The sequence below is a fragment of the Nothobranchius furzeri genome, chromosome 3, assembly GCF_043380555.1.
Source record: "Nothobranchius furzeri strain GRZ-AD chromosome 3, NfurGRZ-RIMD1, whole genome shotgun sequence".
In the NCBI taxonomy this organism is placed as follows: Eukaryota; Metazoa; Chordata; class Actinopteri; order Cyprinodontiformes; family Nothobranchiidae; genus Nothobranchius; species Nothobranchius furzeri.
In genome coordinates, this window is record NC_091743.1 from 60,867,795 (window position 1) to 60,886,097 (window position 18,303).

Genomic DNA, 18,303 nt, shown 5'->3' on the forward strand with positions numbered 1-18,303 from the left:
TTGAGGCTTAATTGTGTACAAATCAATCATTAAGCCAGAGTTAATCAATCAAATCAATTAACTGTGTGGCAAATTAAAGAAATGTAGGCTGACAATAATGTTTAGAGCATTTATTAAACAGGTGTTTTCCAGGATCATAAATGTGTATTTAAATAAGTTTTGGCATCAGTACGCTGCCCACAGATGTGCCCGTTTTAAAATCGGATCTACAAGAGGTAAATTGGCTGATGCTAATATGTAAATATCAGCTCCATATATCGGTCCCGGTGCTTGCATCATATTCGGGGGATTAAAGCCAGTTTTGTGGTTTTTACATGCAGTGATTTTCTCCTGATTCATATAGATCTACTGGCATGCTGGATTTGCTGTAAAGAAGGTAAACTACTTCCAGGACGACTTCCTGCACGTGCAATTCTTCCTTCCTCTATAACACTAAATTAAAGAACACAAAGCCCTTTAGCTCAGGTGTTTCCTTTCAGTTTGCAGAGAAGCTGGCCATGCAGGAAACTCTCTATTGCTGACTTATACAGAACTCAGAACACATCTCCCTCCTTGCATTTCCTTCACGAAGAGGCAGAAGACCAGAACATTTGATATTTGAAATCTCCCTCTGATGCTGATGAGCTTCTGTAAAACATCTGATTTCCCCACGATATGGGATGAATCTCTGTTTACCCTGTTTGAATGGGATCCGTCTGCTGTGATTGGAGGAAATTGGATGGATAACGTAAGCGCTCTAGTTGAATGGTGAAATATCAGAGGAGGAGGGAACACACACTCACACACACACTCACACCAGTCATCAGTCATACAGTGGTCACTGAGCAGTAAGGATCGGACCATCGCAGCCTCCAGAAGGACCTCATTATCATTTGTTTGGAGTAAACACGTTTTCGTCATCAGAGAGATTCGCGTCACTACGAGCCGCGCGCGCTCATTCCTTAGCACCTTTTGCGCATATTCAATTACAAATTCTTTATCGTTATTTTCCGCCCTTGGCTTGTTTTTAAGTTCATTTGAAAGCGTTGAGGGTCATGCGTGAACGACGTTTCCGCTGAAATTCTTCATTTTTATTTTGTTCATAAATTGGAACCGCGCGTCTCTCCAAACCAGAACGCAGAAACATGGACGCGTGTCTGAGACGACTCAAACAAGAGCTGGTAGGTTTTGCTCGTGGGTTTTTTCTGTAATTTTTAAAATAAAATAAAATCCTTGATTTGCCAAATGTATTCATGTTTTTTATTGTCATATTCACTCGCGCGAGAGGTCAGAGCTCACAGCTGATCAAATCTAGGGCTTTGATGCTGAATCCTGATGTGATCCTATAAATTAAATAGATTGTTTTTCTTTACTTTTCACCAGGAATGCATATGAGTTTGTAGTTTTAAAGCATGCATCTTTATTATGGGGCAGATGTTTGAAGCTCCTGGGATTTTTCTTCCTGTCAGCAGAAGTCAGTCTAAGTTCTGGAAAGCTTTAGATGTGAAAGCTTCCCACATGTGACGGTGAAAGGTCTATCACCAGACTGTGAGCTCGTGCTCCTCAGAGGTTAGTGAGAGGAACTTGGCCATCAGGTTGACTTTATCACATTTCATTGCCCTAGATTAATTTGTCAGACATTATTTTTAAATGCATCTGTCCTGTTTGACCAGGAAGCCTTGTTCCTGAAGCAGATATTCTCTGGCAGTGGCATGCTGTGGAGCCAGATTCAAAGGAGCTGGCACTGATTTTATGTGGAGTCATCTTCAAAGTAGATGCAGATTGTTATTGACACTCGTATCTGTTTGGACACTGGTCCCCAAAAAATAAAGCCCTGCATGATAATCTGCTTGGTGTCTTCTTGGTTGGCTGCTCCAGATTAGCCACTCATCTGTGAAGTGGCTCTGGAGACTTTAGGGGAGTTGCTTCTGTTGCGTTTGTGCGTTCTCGCTGTCACATCCCTGTCTGGTAGCGTTGTAGATGAAGTGGCACGCCGTGATGAGGATCAAACCGGGGAACACAGAGCAGATGCTGGTTAAAACGCCGAGGCGGTCTCCTGCTGCACCAGACCATGTGGGATGCAATCTGTTGTTCAGAAAATAAGGAGCTTCCATGCCGAGGTTGTCAGTTTTCCTTTCACTGAGGCTGATTTTTATTCTGAGCTCACAGGAGAGCGGTAAATCCACTCTGTCTAACACAGACATCACAAACATCTAACAACCCAATGACATGTGCCATGCTGACTCAAGTACTCCTAAGCATCACTCTGATGTAGCTTCAGAGGCGTCACCAAATGTTATGGGAATTTTGTCCCATTTACTCTGAATTATCTGCATCTTTAACACTAACGGTGGATAAAAGCAGATTTCTTTGTTTCTGCATCGCAAATAATCCACTAAGAATTTCTGTTTGATGCAAAACACCCAGATCATTTCTTGCTGTAATGCAACATTCTCTGACTGCATTGCTTTACAGCTCCATAAACTATGACTTTGACAGATTAAAGACTTGAGCCTTGGCGAATTGCACAACAGAAGTCTGTTAATCAGACTGAACATTCATTTAGTTTTTAACCCATCAGTGGCTGTCACTTGTGCTGGATAATGGGGTGATGTCTGCAGGAAGCAGCTGGCATAGTTACAAATCTACTACATCAATATCTAGTTGAGTTCAGATTTTATGTTTAGAGGGGACATATCATGCAAAACTCAAAATGTTGTATCATTTTGTGCTTTCTTGTACTGCATGTATGCATTATTTTTAGGAATTTTGTGTCTAAAACAAGCTGTTTCAAAAAAGCCCCCATTTGTGACATCAGAAACAAGGGAATTAGCATCTACCACCTTCTAGGTGCATGAGAGAGCCACTGCTGGAGGAGCAGTAACTCGACTCCCAAGCCCTTCCCAGATACTGGAGCTTCTCAGCTTATAGCAGCTTGAGTGGAGAAAGGGTAGGCGTGGCCAACTCCAGGTTGTTTTCTTATGATGACAGAACCCTGAAACGGCTCATTCTAGAAGGTACTGAAAATGTCAAGAGTAAATAATAAACAATCACTTGATGTGAGAGGCATTTTGTGCAAAGAACTTAAAGGTGTTTCATATCAACCATAAAACTATTGGAAAGTCATGATATGTCCCCTTTAAAATAAACCAGCACAGACTTCTCTGAGCCCAGTTTTCCATCAATTCAGATGAAGATTTTTGATAAGTCTGAAGAGTCTGCCAACTATATTTTATGAAAAAAATTAATAAATTACAATAAGATTAAAGGCCAGGCAATTCTTGAAGTTTTAAACTAAAATCACCTTTTTCTTCTTGCATAGTTGTTGGATTATTTCAAAGTAACATCATAAGTGATCCTAAAATTGCAGGATTTCACACAGTAATTTAGTATTCAGTCATGTGAATGATTGTCATTTACTGTAATATTTCATCTTAGCTCAGCATCTGTAAAAGTTTTTTTTTTTCTTTTACTAACGCTGCAGATAAATGAGCACTCACATGCCTTTGCAGCTTTCCTTTAACTGATAATAACTCACGGCCAACCCTTCGAGTTGTAGTTTTGGAGTCATGTTTGCTTTGGACCAGACATGCTGAAACCCATGACCCAAGGTCACCTTAGCTCTAAAACAAAGAAAAGAGCGTGTTCGTTTAAAACCGAATGAACCGTGTCCGGCTGAAGTATTCAACCCGAATGTAGCAGGACTTTGGACTCAGAACTGTCCATCAGATCGGTCACAAACATTTTAAAAGTGTCTGTCAACATCTGTTTGAACAACAATGAAATATTTTTAAACTCATGCATGACTCATGATTGGTGCAGCAGAGAGTCGTGAAAAAGAAAGCACGAGCCCTTCCTGCCTGCTGCAGTTGGAAACACAAACAGTGACGTGACTCATACTGACTGAATATGAGGGTCACACCTGCTTCATTTCAGCCTCTAAAGATCAGCCATTTTGATACGAGCGCTGCTGGGGCAGGTCCTAAATTTCTTTTTCACACCTGAGGGGGAATTTCTAACCCAACTGTCACGTTGGAATTCAAACACCAAAGCCAACCAGCAAGAACCATAAAATCTGAGGGAATTCTTGCAGACGCTTCTGGAAGTTTCCACACTCTTTGTTACCTTTTGGGTGTTGAATGAGAAAACAGTTCACAAAGCACGCTGGTGGTTTACCTCTAAGCCCGTTTGTTTGGTTCCTCCCTCGCGGCTCCCGTTCTCCAAACAGCCTTTCCTTCCCCTCGGCTAAAATTGGAACGTCTCTTGGAGGCCGCAGTGAGGTTTGCCTGGGTGATCATTGTGTTTCAGATGGAGGCACAGACCTGTAACAAATCCTCTTTGTTAATACCGGCCTGTGCACATAACCTGAGTTTTTATGGTTGACGGGCTGATTCACCAGTCATGTGGGACCACTCACCTGTAAATCTTAAGATGACTGAGTGGGTAATTAGGCTGCTTATATGATCAGAAGCTATTTGTTCCTTTTGTTATTCTGGGGCAGAAAAAACAGTTAAATATTTTATAGATTCTTCTTCTCTGACCTGATCATCACATTACATGTAGCATTATTGATGGCCTCAAAATATCAAATATTTTCTTATAACTCAGAAACCCCTATCAGTCTACCTCTATGCGTTGTTATGTTAAAAACCAAGTTAGCTCATTTTTTCTATACATTTGCAGTGGTCTCTAGTATAAATGATAACCTTGGTAGTTGATCTCTGTGTGAAAAAAGCTTTTGCAATCCTGTTTCAGGAACTAGAATTTAGCTGGAGGAGCAAAAGAAGGATTTGGAGTCTTATTTCCTGATTTTCGAACATCTCGATTGGCTAACAGCAACGTGCCTCCACCATTGACTCTGTTTGCTTTGCAGCATCAATGATTTATCTTTACAAATATCACAAGCCTGGAGGAGGTCTGCTGTGCTGTGGAGTTGTTAATGCTAATGGTTAGCTTCTACTGGCTTAGACATGTTCTGTTTTCTCCTGGATGCTAAATCAAAAACAGCTTTTGTCGTCATGAGCTAGTGACGAGTCCATGAAAGCAAACTTTCAGTGTGACAGTGATCCGAGTGGCTTTTCTAATCCCAGAGTTTCTCCGTCTACGTGTCAGAAATAGGGGTAGAAGATCATTCTCATATTCAGCCTGCATGTGAAACTCCGAGTGACTTCTAAATTAACAGGTAAAAACTGTTTCTAAGTGAAATTGGTCTTTAAAAGATCATGTATATCATCCTTTACATTTAAGCAATAGGTTGTGTGGGACCAGTTGACATAACTGGGTTAAGTAAATTCAACATTTCATTTAGAGTGCAGATTTTCTTTAGATTGGTTTTGGTCTATTGTCCCTTGAAGAATCTAAGCTGCAGAATCACCAATCAGTAGCATTGCCTTCTGTGTGATACAGCAGGTTTTCACCACAGCAGCAGCCCCTTTCTCCTGAGACTGTTTCTGTGGTTTGACGCTCCTTTTGATGTGAGAGGGGCTCGAGATATGGACGAGCACTTTCACTGCCCACACACGAGGCGCTGACATCAACTGCTGCGCCATCGAGAGTATGTGAAGACAGGAAGAGGACAGATCCAGTCCCACGCTGTCTCCACACATCATCTGCCAAAGAGGATGATACGGATCCTGATCGTCCTGTGCCTCCCACAGTAGCAGAATCATTTGGGACGGCTAAAACGAGCTTCAGCAGGAAATAAGTCATTAAACCACCTCCCTGTTTTTGAAAACGCCGCCAGGATGTCTGTGCCTGAAGGCAGGTCCTTAGATGATTGATCAGGTTCAAACTAGTTCAATTTAAATATCAATTTTGCTGATTAACTAAACCAAACTTTATTTCTGAGATGTGTCATCTTGTGAAAGAGAATTCAATGCTTCAGCACAACAGAGGAACCCTCAGAGGTTCTCCTAAAACTGAGAAAGCTGCTTTTTAAAAATGCATCGGGACGATCTTGTGTCCTAGTTAGAGGAAAGGTTGTAGGACAAACCTTTTCTTCAGTAGACAGAAACTCTGGGATCTCTCTGTCCGGTGATTTTTATCGTCTTATTTGCTTCTTGTTATAAAATAAAGAGCTGACGCATTATAGTGCACCTACGTGATACTGAAATTAAAGTTATCAGTGACAAATTTCATTTGGCTTCCTTTGGGATGTGCATTTTTGTCGTGGTTTCCTGGAACATGGTGCAGATGCAGTCTAAGTCAAATCTATTCATAAACAGCAGCATCACATGAAGATAAAATAAATAGTTTTTGCATGCGATTAACTGTTGGTCTGATGGTCTAAAAGTCTCAGCTGATCTCGTCCACCTCTGTGCTTTTCCACTCAGCGTGCTTGTTTGTTAGCTTCACATGAATTTTTCATGACAAAATGACACGCTGAGCTGAAAAACATGTAACTCATCCAGAGCTCTGCACAACGTCACAGCTTCTCATCTGACAAATATCACAGCATGTCCTTAAGACAAATTAAATATTAAATTTTACTAAGCTGAAAAAGAATTTAGAACCTCAGAAGTTTAAGAGAACATGCTGAAAAAGCTGAAATGTGTAAAAAAAAAGTTATAATTGTGCACACGTAATGACTGAATATTGCTTTGAGAGACAAACTTTAGAATATTTCATATGAACTTCTAATTTAGAAACTGACCACAATTGGATTAAAAACAATGTTTGTATGTAAGTTTCTGTGAAAGCAAACCTTTCGTCAGATGCAGCACTAGCATGAATCACGCGTCTTCCTCCCCTGAATGTGACCCTGAGGGTGTCTGTCAGTCGCCCTATAGCCTTTACTGACCAAACATAAACTCGTCCCCCATGTGGGCACTCTTTTCATTCTTGCTCAGCTCCACCACTCTGTCCATCTTAACCTCAGGGCTGTCCACAGCAGTTTAACCACAGAGACCATCTCTGTGTCCCCCAGACTGACTCCATTCCTGCCCTTGACCCACACAGCCGTTCCATTCATTTTTAATTTCAGGAACAGGTGGAGGGAGGGTGTGGAGCTTTTTATTTGCCCCTGCTGGCCAGCTCCTTCTAAACTGGAAGATCTTTCTGCTTCGTTGACCTTGGAATCAGGGTTTCTTCTCCCCTCAGCACATAACAAAGACAAGCAAAAGGCTGCGTATTAAAGCAGTGGCAGCCTCAGAAAATTGTCATGGGGGGCAGTGAAAACCTTGGGGTGGCACACCAAATTGGTCCCGGTGGTAACGCTGGGAGAGTTTAGGCTGTAGCTGTGTATTGCTGTGCTCCTTCATTCTTTTTCATAAAAAAGCAAGAGGCCTATGCAACCAACACGTTTACCCCAAATTTGATAAACATGGACATTTCAGATAAACACAAAAGTTCAAACGGTTATTTCAGTTATTGTTTAAAATATTTTTCCTGTTTTAGAAAAAAATAAATAATTAACAAAATGACTGGGCTCTACTTTGTTAAATGATGAGTCTCAGTGAGATACATGTGCATTTAAATTGGTCTTTATTAAATAGTTTATCACAGTTTGGTAAAATGGAATCCCCCCCCCCCCCCCCCCCCCCAATCCATCCCTCCCCCGGGTGTGCCACTGTTTTAAAGTCTGGAAAGCAAACTGTGATTTCTTGTTTGCTTGTCGTTCTAGGCGTATTAATGCAGTTTACATAGATTCACAAAACAAAAGAAAAAATGTCACAGTTTATTTAAGAGAGACAAGTCTGGACACGTGTGGATGTGTGCGCTCATTGACTAAACTGTGCATTGTTTCTCGAGTAAATTCAGTAGAACGTGTCTCAACAGTCACCAGGGAGAAGATTAGATTTGTTTGGATGGGGCTGGTGTTTGGATGGTGATGCATGTGGTAGCAGTTGTTCCAGGTTACATTCCAAGCAGTGACCTTTATTCGCGATGTTTGCAGGTCCTCTTCACACCTACGTGGGTTTTCTCCTGTGGTTCCTTCCACAGGCAGCAAACAAGCATGTTAGGTTATTTGGTGTCTCTAGATTGTCCCTGTAGGGGTGAGTAGGTGACTGGTTGTCTGTATGTCCCTGTGAAGGACTGGCACCATGTCCAGTGTGTCCCCAGCATCCCGTGACCCTGACAAAATAAGAGTTTTCAGAATGCAGAAAAGACTCAAGGTGCTACAGCAATCAAACACCATTTTTTTCCTCTTGAATCAACATGCCTCCAAGGCTTAATAAGCCTCAGTTCAGCATTCATTTAAGTCTTGAAGCTTTTGTTCTTTAATTCTGATGCATTGCACTCTTGATTGGCAATTATGTGTGCTCGACTGGCTCCGCTGCATCCAGACGAACAAGTGGGGGCGGCTGGCTGAATCATTTTATAGAGATGTAGGCTGGGTGGATTAAATGACTAAAATACTTTGAGGCTTAAGTTCAAAAAGATTTAACTCAACTCTGCAAGTCTGTCCTAATGATGCTGGTGTTTCTGGGCAGGGACTTAATTCCCTGCAGCTCCAATTTCACTCCAGTACTCTTATTAAATTAGATTAGATGCGCAGAATTTTTAATCTTTAGTTTTTTATGCTTAACGATCTTAAAGTGTTTGCATAGGTCCTGTCAGGTCCGTGTCTCTTTATCCTAATGTGACCCTCAGCTGATTAACACATTGTCAACACACGGCTTCTCAGAGTTTTGCAGCATCTGGGGCTAAAATAAAAATTAAAAAATCACTGCAGGGCTTTTTTTTCCATAAATCCTTTCAGCAAATGGCAGAATCCTGTTTGAGACATCTGACGTATTTAGGCCACAAAGTTCAGCTTTTAAATGGCAGTAGGAGAGTGCCTAGAGCTAGTTGGCATGGTTAAAGCTGGATAATACAGCTTTGTCAATGAGTGTTCCTGTTTGTTGCCCAGAGTGAGCATGAATAATTAATAATCCCAGAGAACAAAAGTCAACAACTCTGTGTTTTTTATTTAAACTGCAGGGTATGCCTGTATTTCAGTGATACTTTTATATTTGCACGCAAACAATGTTTTTCCTTCTGCATGTGCGAACAGTTGAGTTTCCGTGTGACTGAGAGAATATGTAGGAGATAAAATCTCCAAAACAAACATAGTACGTTTAAGTGGTTCACATCAGATTAACATTTTCCTGCTAACTTGTCTCTCGTTGATCTTTTATGTGGAAGAAAGTAAACCGTGATTGTTCCAGGATCGGGAGAAGACAAGAGACAACCTGGCCGCGCTAATTACTCATATCTTCACTGGCTAATTCAGCTGTGAGCCTTTAGCTCCCAGCATGTGCTAACAGGCTTCTTATAAGATCTTGGAGGTGGTTCCTGCACCCACTCGTATCGTGTCACTGACAGGAAATGTGTTTCAGCCTAGTTTTACATTGTGTAGGAGTCAAGGAGTAGTTCATGGTCTCTGACAGTGGGTTCATTATTAAAGAACTTAAACTGAAAATCACTCAACAAAATTGTTATTATTTAAAAATTAAATGTCAAACTGTTTGCTGCCAACTTGGCCAGCGAAACCATTCTTCACATTTTTATGTAAAATTGTTTTTTAAGACCTTATGTGCTTTTTGGATTTACTGAATTCAGTGAAGTACATAGCTTTTAGCATTTTTTGAGGCTAAGACATAAAAAATGTGCTTAATCTGAAATGTTTTGTTTGCTTAAATCTATGAAGATGGAATCTTTTTTTTAATTGAGGAAAATTTTTATTATTCCTTTCATATGTAAAAACTTCCAATGAGTGGATGGTTCAATTAAATTCAGTTTATTTATATAGCGCCAGATCACAAAAGTCACAAAGTAAACGTTCCAATTGAACCAACTTAGTGCGCTGAGTTCAGCTCATTATTCCAATTAGCTAAAAGTTTCCTATATAAGGAAACCCAGCAGTTTGCATCGAGTCACTGACTTGTTGCCTCAGAGTCTTTACAGCAATCCCCATACTAAGCAAGCATGTAGCAACAGTGGAGAGGAAACCTCCCTTTACCAGGAACACCCAACAGTACCTGGCTCATGTGCAGCCGCCCGCCATGAAAGACACAATTTCAAATTGTTAAAATGTTTGGTTTGGAATAAATTTGTGAACAAATCAAAAAGTTGATTGTTGCACCTAAACAACCTTTAAAAGATAAAAGTTGACCTTTTTTTATTGTTATAACTAGAAGTGTCTGTTACCAGGTGACACATCGTTTTTCCCAGTAAACCCACCTTGTGACTCTCACACGATACTTATGCTTCTCTTTGTTTGTGACGTCACTCCCGTCAGTTGTCTGGTGAGGCATATTTTCTCACCAGGAGTCAACACGACCCCCCCACCCCCCACCCCCGAGATTTAAGTATCACAAGCTGGCATTGGTACCCCCCTCCATGTTCTCATGGTGTCATCCATAATTGAATCCATCAACAGTTTTCTCTCCGACATCCAAACATATGGCAAAGTATCACTACCCTCGAACCCCCTCCCTTCGTCCCTGCTCATCCGGCTGACTCTCACCACCCCTCTCTCTCATCCCCCCCATTGTCTTTATATTTCCGCCTGAGTATCCATCCTCCCCCCTCCGAATAGTGATTATTGTCTAGACGCGACATGCTGATTGGCTGTGAAGCCCAGAGGACTCTCTCCATTGGAGGGTGATACATATAGGGGCAGTCAGGCCGATACGTTTGAATGTTGTGGAGCAGAGACATGCTGGCCGAGGTGTCGACTAACTCCCAGGGAAACACAGACAGGGATATTCATACCTCAGGTAAGGTGCGGAGTCTTTACTAAAAGATTGCATTTCTTTAGTTGGATCTTTCTCACCATTTGCTGTAGACATCATTCTGACTGGCAGTCGTGTGTTTCTCACCAACATTTTCCCACACAATCTGGGACTTGGTCACAGTTCTCTTCATGCTTTCCTTCACCTTCCCACAGATCCTTATTTTAAAAAGATCATGGACGGATTCCAGCTGCATATGTCATCCATGAGCGTCTGCATGTTTCAAATATAAACCAGTTGTACCAAGAGTTCAAAAAATGCTTTCAAGTGTGAGTGTGAGTAGTGCAAGTCTGCAGGTCAAGGCACAGGTCAGGACGCTGCGTTGGGCTCTCTCTCTCTGCCTCCGGGAGGTGACGGTTACTTCAAGTCACATGACGCTGGCTTCTAAAGAAAGAGGGGCAGATAAAAGCAGGGTGTATTATTGCTGCTCCGTAGCAGCAGGTATACAAAGAGTTTGAATTAGGAAGCAAATATGAGACAAATCAAGAGGAAGGAGCTAGAATGTGAAGCTGGAGAAAGTGGAAGAGTGAGGATAGAAAAGAAGTTGGTGTGTTTTACAGCTGTCACTGTTTGGATCCACTCACACGCAGGCCATATGGCACACCGGCCCCGACATCCAAAACTGGGTCACATGACCCCACAGCCTTGAAGAGAGGAACCACGGCTGTTTTATTTGTAGTGATGCATGTGTGCATTTATCCAATTTGAAACCATTAAAAGATGGAAATGGTGGTGGAGCAGCGAGAACATCAGACTTTATTAGACAGGATGGAAGAATTAAGTGAAAAGAGTCAAACATTTGAAGTTAAAGGTATGAAATTTGCTTTCATTTGTGTAAAATGCACCTCTTTCTGTCTCCCTTCAGCTGTCTATGAGAGAAGCTGGAGATGGCCTCCACGCTCAGATGAATTCAATGATGGGAGCACTCCAGGAACTCAAGCTCCTTCAGGTCCAGACAGCTCTAGAAAACCTCGACATATCGGGAAAACCCATGAACCGAGGAATTCCACACCTTTCTTCAACAGTTCCCCCAAACTCAGCAGCAGCAGCAGCTTTGGCTTCTAGACAAGAGCACCAGTTCTGTTTTACACACACCATGCCAGAGCAGCCCATTCCAAGTCCGATTCCAAGTTCGAGGCTGTCCGTGGAGAGCAGGAACTCTTTAAGCAGAGATGATCAGTCTTCATCTCTGAACAGAAGCAGCGTGGGAACCTCGTCATCATCTGCATCTAGTCTGGAAAGTGAGAGTGAAACCAGCGAAAGAAGTGGAAGAGCTGAGAATGAGGCAGAGCTGGTGCCCAAGAGGTGGTCGGGATACACCGCCCCTCAGGTGGACTTCTACGGACCAATGGTAGGAAACCCTCCACCAGAAATGCACCCTCACCCACAGGCTCCTCAGCATGCAAGGGTGGTGGACCTGCCAGGGATCCTGTACAGCCTTTCCAGAGAAGGTCCTTCTTTGGATAGCGACTACTCTCAGGACAGCGCAGACGATGGCAGCGACTGGACGTCTTCGCTCATGAGCCGCAGCCGCAACCGCCAGCCCTTAGTGCTGGGGGACAATGTGTTTGCAGACCTCGTAGGCAACTGGCTGGACCTACCGGAGGTGGAGAGGGAGGAAGGAGAAGAAGGGGAAATGAGGAAGAGGAGAGAGGAGCAGGCGATGGATGGCAACGCAGACAGACCAGACACGCTGGCGCAACCCCTACATCTCAGTCGCTCGCAGGAGATCTGCAGGAAGTTCTCTCTTACCACAAACATCTTCAAGAAGTTTCTACGCAGCGTCCGGCCTGACAGGGACAAGCTTCTCAAGGAACGACCCGGGTGGATAGCTCCCGAGCTGCCACAAGGCGATCTCTTTAAAAAACCAAAGAAGGTGGTTTCTAAAAGCTCCAAGGGCAGCTTTTACCTGCCTTTCTGGGCAAACGGACAGCAGGGGAAAGGCAGGCCATGTGTGCATTTAGCTGAGTCTGATCAGACACACCACCACCATCTTCATCATCATCATCAGCCCTTCCCCCAGTTCCACCAGCAGCCATTTACAGGACTTTATTTAGACAGGAGGCATCCAGAGACTGGCCTGGTGAAAATGCAGCCCTTGTTTGACTACAACACAGCTGTGTGGGTCTAACCGTGAGCCAAAAGGCGCCCAGTGTTGCCAGACTGACTGTGTGGCAGGTGCTGGGTGGTGGAAGAAACATCACAGCCATCACACAACTCACATTATCAGGGCAACATTTTGTGTGGCAATCTGAATTTCTCTGTGTGAGAGAGCGAGCTGCAGCGTGTCTGAGAGACTTGTTTTTAAAAACGTTTGTTTTTTCCAACTACTCAGATTTATTTACACACTCTTCGTGTGTGACCGGGTCACCTGGTTGTCTTCGAACATTGACACCCTTCCCATAATGTCGCCAGAGATGCAAAAACATTACTGACAGACTTCTCCATAGCCACGCTACAGGACATGACTCACATATCTCACATCTTTACATCTATGAATAGAAGTGCCAAGAGTCAAACTGCACAGTTGTGGTGAGGCAACTAACAGCTGTTACCGAATGCACTGCCAACTAAGATTTTCTAACAATCTTTTGGTTTACAAAAAAAGATTCAGGTTTATCTGGACTCCTCTTGTTCACGTTGCTCAGGAAGGTAGACAACAATTAGACACTGCCGCATCAATAATAGAGTTTAGTGAAGTCTTCCTCGGTCTTGTGACAATGTGGTGTGTCTCAAAATTCGCACAGAATATAGGATCTTGTGCTTGTTTTCAATTTCAAAGCTCACTTTTCCTTTCTGTCAGTGCTGCCTGGCTACGTTGGTCACATTTAAAGCTGGGGCACAAAGCATGACAACATCAAGGAGAGGCTGAGATTTAGAAATTTGAATGACCATAGTTCCTGCAAGGAGCTGAAAGCCATGGCTCATACCACACACAAATAGCATCATATAGGGAGCCTAAGTCTCCTCCCCTTTCGGTTGGCTCACGAGTCCCCCGAAGAACAAAAAAATTAGTCGACAGAGCTGAAAACGTTATTTTCTAATCCGCTTCGCCTTATGCCCTGGATCGCATGTATGTTGGACTTCAATTTAAATGAAAACTGATGATGGGTGTTTTGACTATGCTTGTCACGTACTTTGAGATTTATCAGCTTGTAAAAGTTCGTAATTACCAGGACTACAAATCAGACATTGGTACGTCGCATAAGTGATGTCACCACAGAATCTGTTCTCCCCTAGCATAGCTATACTTACCACATGGCCAGATTTACGGTGGTTCTTTCCTCCTGAAGGAAGGTCTTGAAGATCGCTGAACTTACAGCCATTATCCTGCTGTTTTTCTCCGTGTCTGGTTCGATGACGTCTCTTTCGTGATGCGCATTTGTAGTCCTGGACTTACTTTCACACAAAACCTAAAAACGTTTCCCCCGTTCGAATATAAGTGCTTTCTTGGTATAAAAATGTGTCTTTAAAATTCACGGACATCATATGTGAAATCCGTGGTGTGAAACAAGCGGAATTAGATAATAATGTTTTTAGCCCCATTGACTTGCATTCATTTTTTTGTTCTTCCAGGGACCTATGGCCCAGAAGTAGATGGGCGTGACTTAGGCTCCCTATTACTAATGAGGGTTTGCTATGGCTGCATGTTTATGATATGTTCCTGCTCAAACACACTTGATTCTAACAATTGAATTATCTCCTCAGCCTTCATCAGGTTCTGCAGGAGCAGCTAATCACTCATTTTAATCCAATCTGCAGGGTTCAAGCAAGGAAACATCTAAAACCAGTAGAAATCTGGCACTCGCAATGTTAGCACACCCCTGCTAACACTAAAACAGGCTAAAATAGTAGTCTGATGTAGCGAAAGATTGAATGCTATGCTAACGTAGCTCCAAAACACAAAAGATAAATCCCTTTTTGTTCTCGTCCCTCCTCTTTCACAGTTAGTTTGAAGTTTACAGACTGACATCAAGTCAATGCAGGTCGAGTTAGCGTTCAAGCTAGGTTGGTATGCTAAGCTGAGTGTATGTCAATGCATCGACCTGCATTGCATGCTGGGAACTGGGGTTCACTCTTGTTGATTGACAGCTCCCTCTTTTGGATGTGTAATTGTATTGGTCAATATTCTAGGCTCACATAAAAAATCAGTTTTGCTGTAGAGGCCAGGGGAGGGCCATAAGGGAAGAGAAAATTAGGTACGATTACCTACTTTAGGTCATAGAACAGGGTCAGATAGTCAAATTCAAGCAATTTTGAAGTGACTTTATTATTAATTTATATGTACCCTTGCTTTAAAGACTGGAGAAGCAGCACCAGAGTGTGCTTGTTTATTCCCAAGGTTTAACATATGAGATGACTGATGTTGTACCATGCAGTAAATATACATCTGAATACTACAAGTTCATAAAAGAGCTTAACAAAGTGACCAGGGAGAGCTGAAGCCACCATGTACAGACCTTTTTACATATTTATCAGCAACCATACAACGGCAATAAGAAGCATTCACTGTAATATCACATTGCATGATTTTCATACTTTTGTGCAAACATAAATTATCAAAGAAAAACAGTTCTAAACATTTCATGCACAAAACAACATGCCACAAGACTTGTACAGTTCAGATCAAACCACAACTTCTCACAAAGACTTCCTCAGAATTACAGAAAACACTGCCTGTTCTCGCTCGTTTCTAAAGAAGGACCACTGTTATGCAAAGACAATCTGAAATGTTTTAAACGAGGCGCCAAACCACCGAACTCCGCCAGTAGGGTTTAGGCCTCCAAGGCCCTTCAGAGAATCTTGGCCAGCCAATCCATATGGTGTCATCTCAGTATTCAGGTCAATACATTCTGAACATTCAGAGGGTCCAATACACACACACACACACACACACACACACACACACACACATATTCTACCACAAGCCACAGTGTGAGGTGTCCTATCGCTCAGTTGGTGTTTGCAAATGGAACATTTATTTCTTCCATTAAAACTTTTCCGTGTGTAATTTTCTTCAGTGTTGTTGATATTTTTCATCTGGATTTTGCAAACCTTTAGTAGTGATCTTGTGTCCTGTGTGTAAAACTGTCTGACTAATCCAATTAAACATGTTTACAGGAACAAACTGTGTCATGCTTTATTTTTGCATTTGAATATGTGAAATACAGGTAAAAATGAGAATATTGTGCAAAAGTCCATTATGATGGACTGAGAGACCCTCTAAAGGCTCAGGAACCCTTTGCAGGTGTTTTGGATTCATTAGTGGGACACTTTGAGTCTAGAATATTGAACCTTTTCACAAAATCCTAATTGAGATTTTGAATTTCGTGTTTTCATAAGTTGTAAGCCATAATCATCACAAATAACAAATAAAGGCTTGGAATATCTGGCGTTGCTTGTAATGAGTCTATCTTAAGTATTAGTCTCACCTTTTATTACCGACATAAATTACATTTAGCTCCATTAACTAATTTTTCCAGTTTCACCTGGTGGCTGAAACTAAATAATGATCCTACACTGGCGGCTGAAATACCTTCAGTATTTTGTCTTTCATGTTTGACTCATAAGTATCAGTGAGCTTTATGTATAGATTTGAACTCCTTAACTGTAATTTTAAGTCACAGCTGTGATCATCAGACACCAAGAGAGCTTGTTTTTGGTATACTCTCAAAGAGCAGGTTCACTGAGAAGCTGTTTTTCACTTGTTAAATTTTAAAACACTTTATATTATAATAATCTGTTGATAAAAACAAAATGAAATGGACATTTTTTAACAGGAAAAGTGATTCCTCGCATCCCAACACGGAGCCTTTTTTTCCGCAGGTCTCAGCGCGATTCCTCTCTGCATCCATGCCCTCTGCAGTAAAACGCTGCTGTGTGACTAACTGCTTGCTCCAGAGTAAAAGCCGGCATGTCACTCACAGCCCGAGCTACGACTGTGCACTAAACCGATTCTAAATCTGTACCACAACTCCATCAGTGTCTTTAATAAATAATATAAATCAACATGAACTCTGCAGCCTTCAGTTCATCACTGGAGTTTCATGACATTCAATTTCAAAAGATGCATTTTAAAACTGCATCATTCCTTCTAATCATTCAGTGCTTCGGCTGCTTTGTGTCTTTTGGAAAAGTCCCAGGATAGTTCAAGAATGTTACCTCCTTCACCAGAAATTGGTAATTTATTTATGAATATATGGAATAATTTGCTCCTTTTTGGCTAATCAAAAATGCAATGATGCTCTCTGCGGAGGTTCTACATCTTTACTAACTGCCTTCTTAGATTTCTCATTAGGAAAAAGTCAACAGTTTTCTGTATTCTGTAGAAGTAAAATGAGTTTCTGCACAGATGAATAAGTCATCAAACACACAGCATGTGCAGAAAGAGCATCGCTGGGTTTTTGTTGTTTAACGTTGTTTTCCTTCAGATATCAGAGCTTAAAATAAAATCACATGAAATTCAAGGTTGCTGCAGCCCTTCACCGTAGTGTGTGTGTGTGTGTGTGTGTGTGTGTGTGTGTGTGTGTGTGTGTGTGTGTGTGTATGTGTGTATGTGTGTATGTGTGTGTGTGTGTGTGTGTGTGTGTTCTTGAACTTACTACATACTGAGGACCATTTTCAATATTTTCCCTACAAAGTGAGGACATTTTTGTGGTCCTTGCTTTTTTTAGAAGCTTACCAGTTAGTTTTAGAGGTATAGTGTGAATTAGGTTTTAGTTAAGGTTGGTGTTGGGAATAGCTCAGCATTGGTTATGGTTAGGGCTAGGCATAGTGGAGTCACAGAAATGAATGGAAGTCAATGGATGGCCCTCATTATGATAGAAAGACTGACATGTGTGTGATTGTGCTTGCATGTGTGTGTGTGTGTGTGGGGGGGGGGGGGGCTGCTTGCAACAACAGCTGCACTTTCATTCTCTTCTCTTGTGGCTCAGTTTCTCCAGGGATCCCAGCAAGTAGACGCGGTCTGACCACATCCTCCTCCTGCACAGATCCCTCCCTTCTTTCCTCCTCCCCCCCTTCCCTCTGAGGCCTCAGATTGTCAGCTGTCACACTCTCACAATCCCACAACTCCACTCTCTCCACTAATCTGGAGCACATAACACCTGAACGCAGAACAGTTGCACAACATTTACAGGTCAGAGCTCAGAAACCCACCAGGAGTCTCACAAAGGCAGAGTCAAGTTTCAGCTCTGCAGTTAGACTATAGATTAAAAACTCACACATTCACGTAAAGAACGTTTTAGGAGTAGGAAATTCTTGGTGCAAGCTTTCTCTTTTATGTTTGCATGAATTCTCTATGACCCCTCCAGATCCTACTGTAGGCTAATTTCCTTCTAGCGCTCATCTTTCAACAAGCCCTCAGCTGTGCCGCCACAGCGCTCCAGCTAGAACCTCAGGAATGTGCTCACGTTTCACATTTTCTAATCGTCAGCAACCGAAAGTCCAAAATCGTCAATCAGTTCAGCTTTCTGCAGGGTTCCCACAAGAAACATGAGACTGGTCCATGTGCATGCTCTCACACAGGCTAAAGCTAGCTAAACCCCAGGTCAAACGCAGTCGCACAAACACACTCACTCACCCCCCCCCCCCCCCCCCCCCCCCC

At 42.3% G+C, this 18,303-nt stretch overlaps 1 protein-coding gene and 1 long non-coding RNA gene across 2 annotated transcripts in view; one reads left to right on the forward strand and one right to left on the reverse strand.

Moving 5' to 3' along the window:
• Positions 1 to 744: 744 nt before the first annotated feature.
• On the forward strand, positions 745 to 16,658 carry inka2 (inka box actin regulator 2). Its single transcript, XM_015959191.3, has 2 exons — positions 745 to 1,160; positions 11,563 to 16,658. The coding sequence occupies exons 1-2, from the start codon at positions 1,125 to 1,127 to the stop codon at positions 12,826 to 12,828; spliced, it is 1,302 nt and encodes a 433-aa protein (XP_015814677.1). The 5' UTR covers positions 745 to 1,124; the 3' UTR covers positions 12,829 to 16,658.
• LOC139068991 (uncharacterized) overlaps positions 7,957 to 18,303 on the reverse strand; it is a 31,241-nt gene continuing 20,894 nt past the window's right edge. Inside the window, exon 3 of the long non-coding RNA XR_011520223.1 lies at positions 7,957 to 8,052. This is a non-coding gene — a long non-coding RNA (uncharacterized lncRNA). The remainder of the gene's footprint in view (positions 8,053 to 18,303) is intronic.

Excerpts from the sequence above, each read along its gene's own strand:
- inka2 (XM_015959191.3), top strand. The coding sequence starts at position 1,125 with ATGGACGCGTGTCTGAGACGACTCAAACAAGAGCTG. Across the intron at positions 1,161-11,562 it reads GACGACTCAAACAAGAGCTG|CTGTCTATGAGAGAAGCTGG; the intron begins GTAGGTTTTGCT and ends GTCTCCCTTCAG.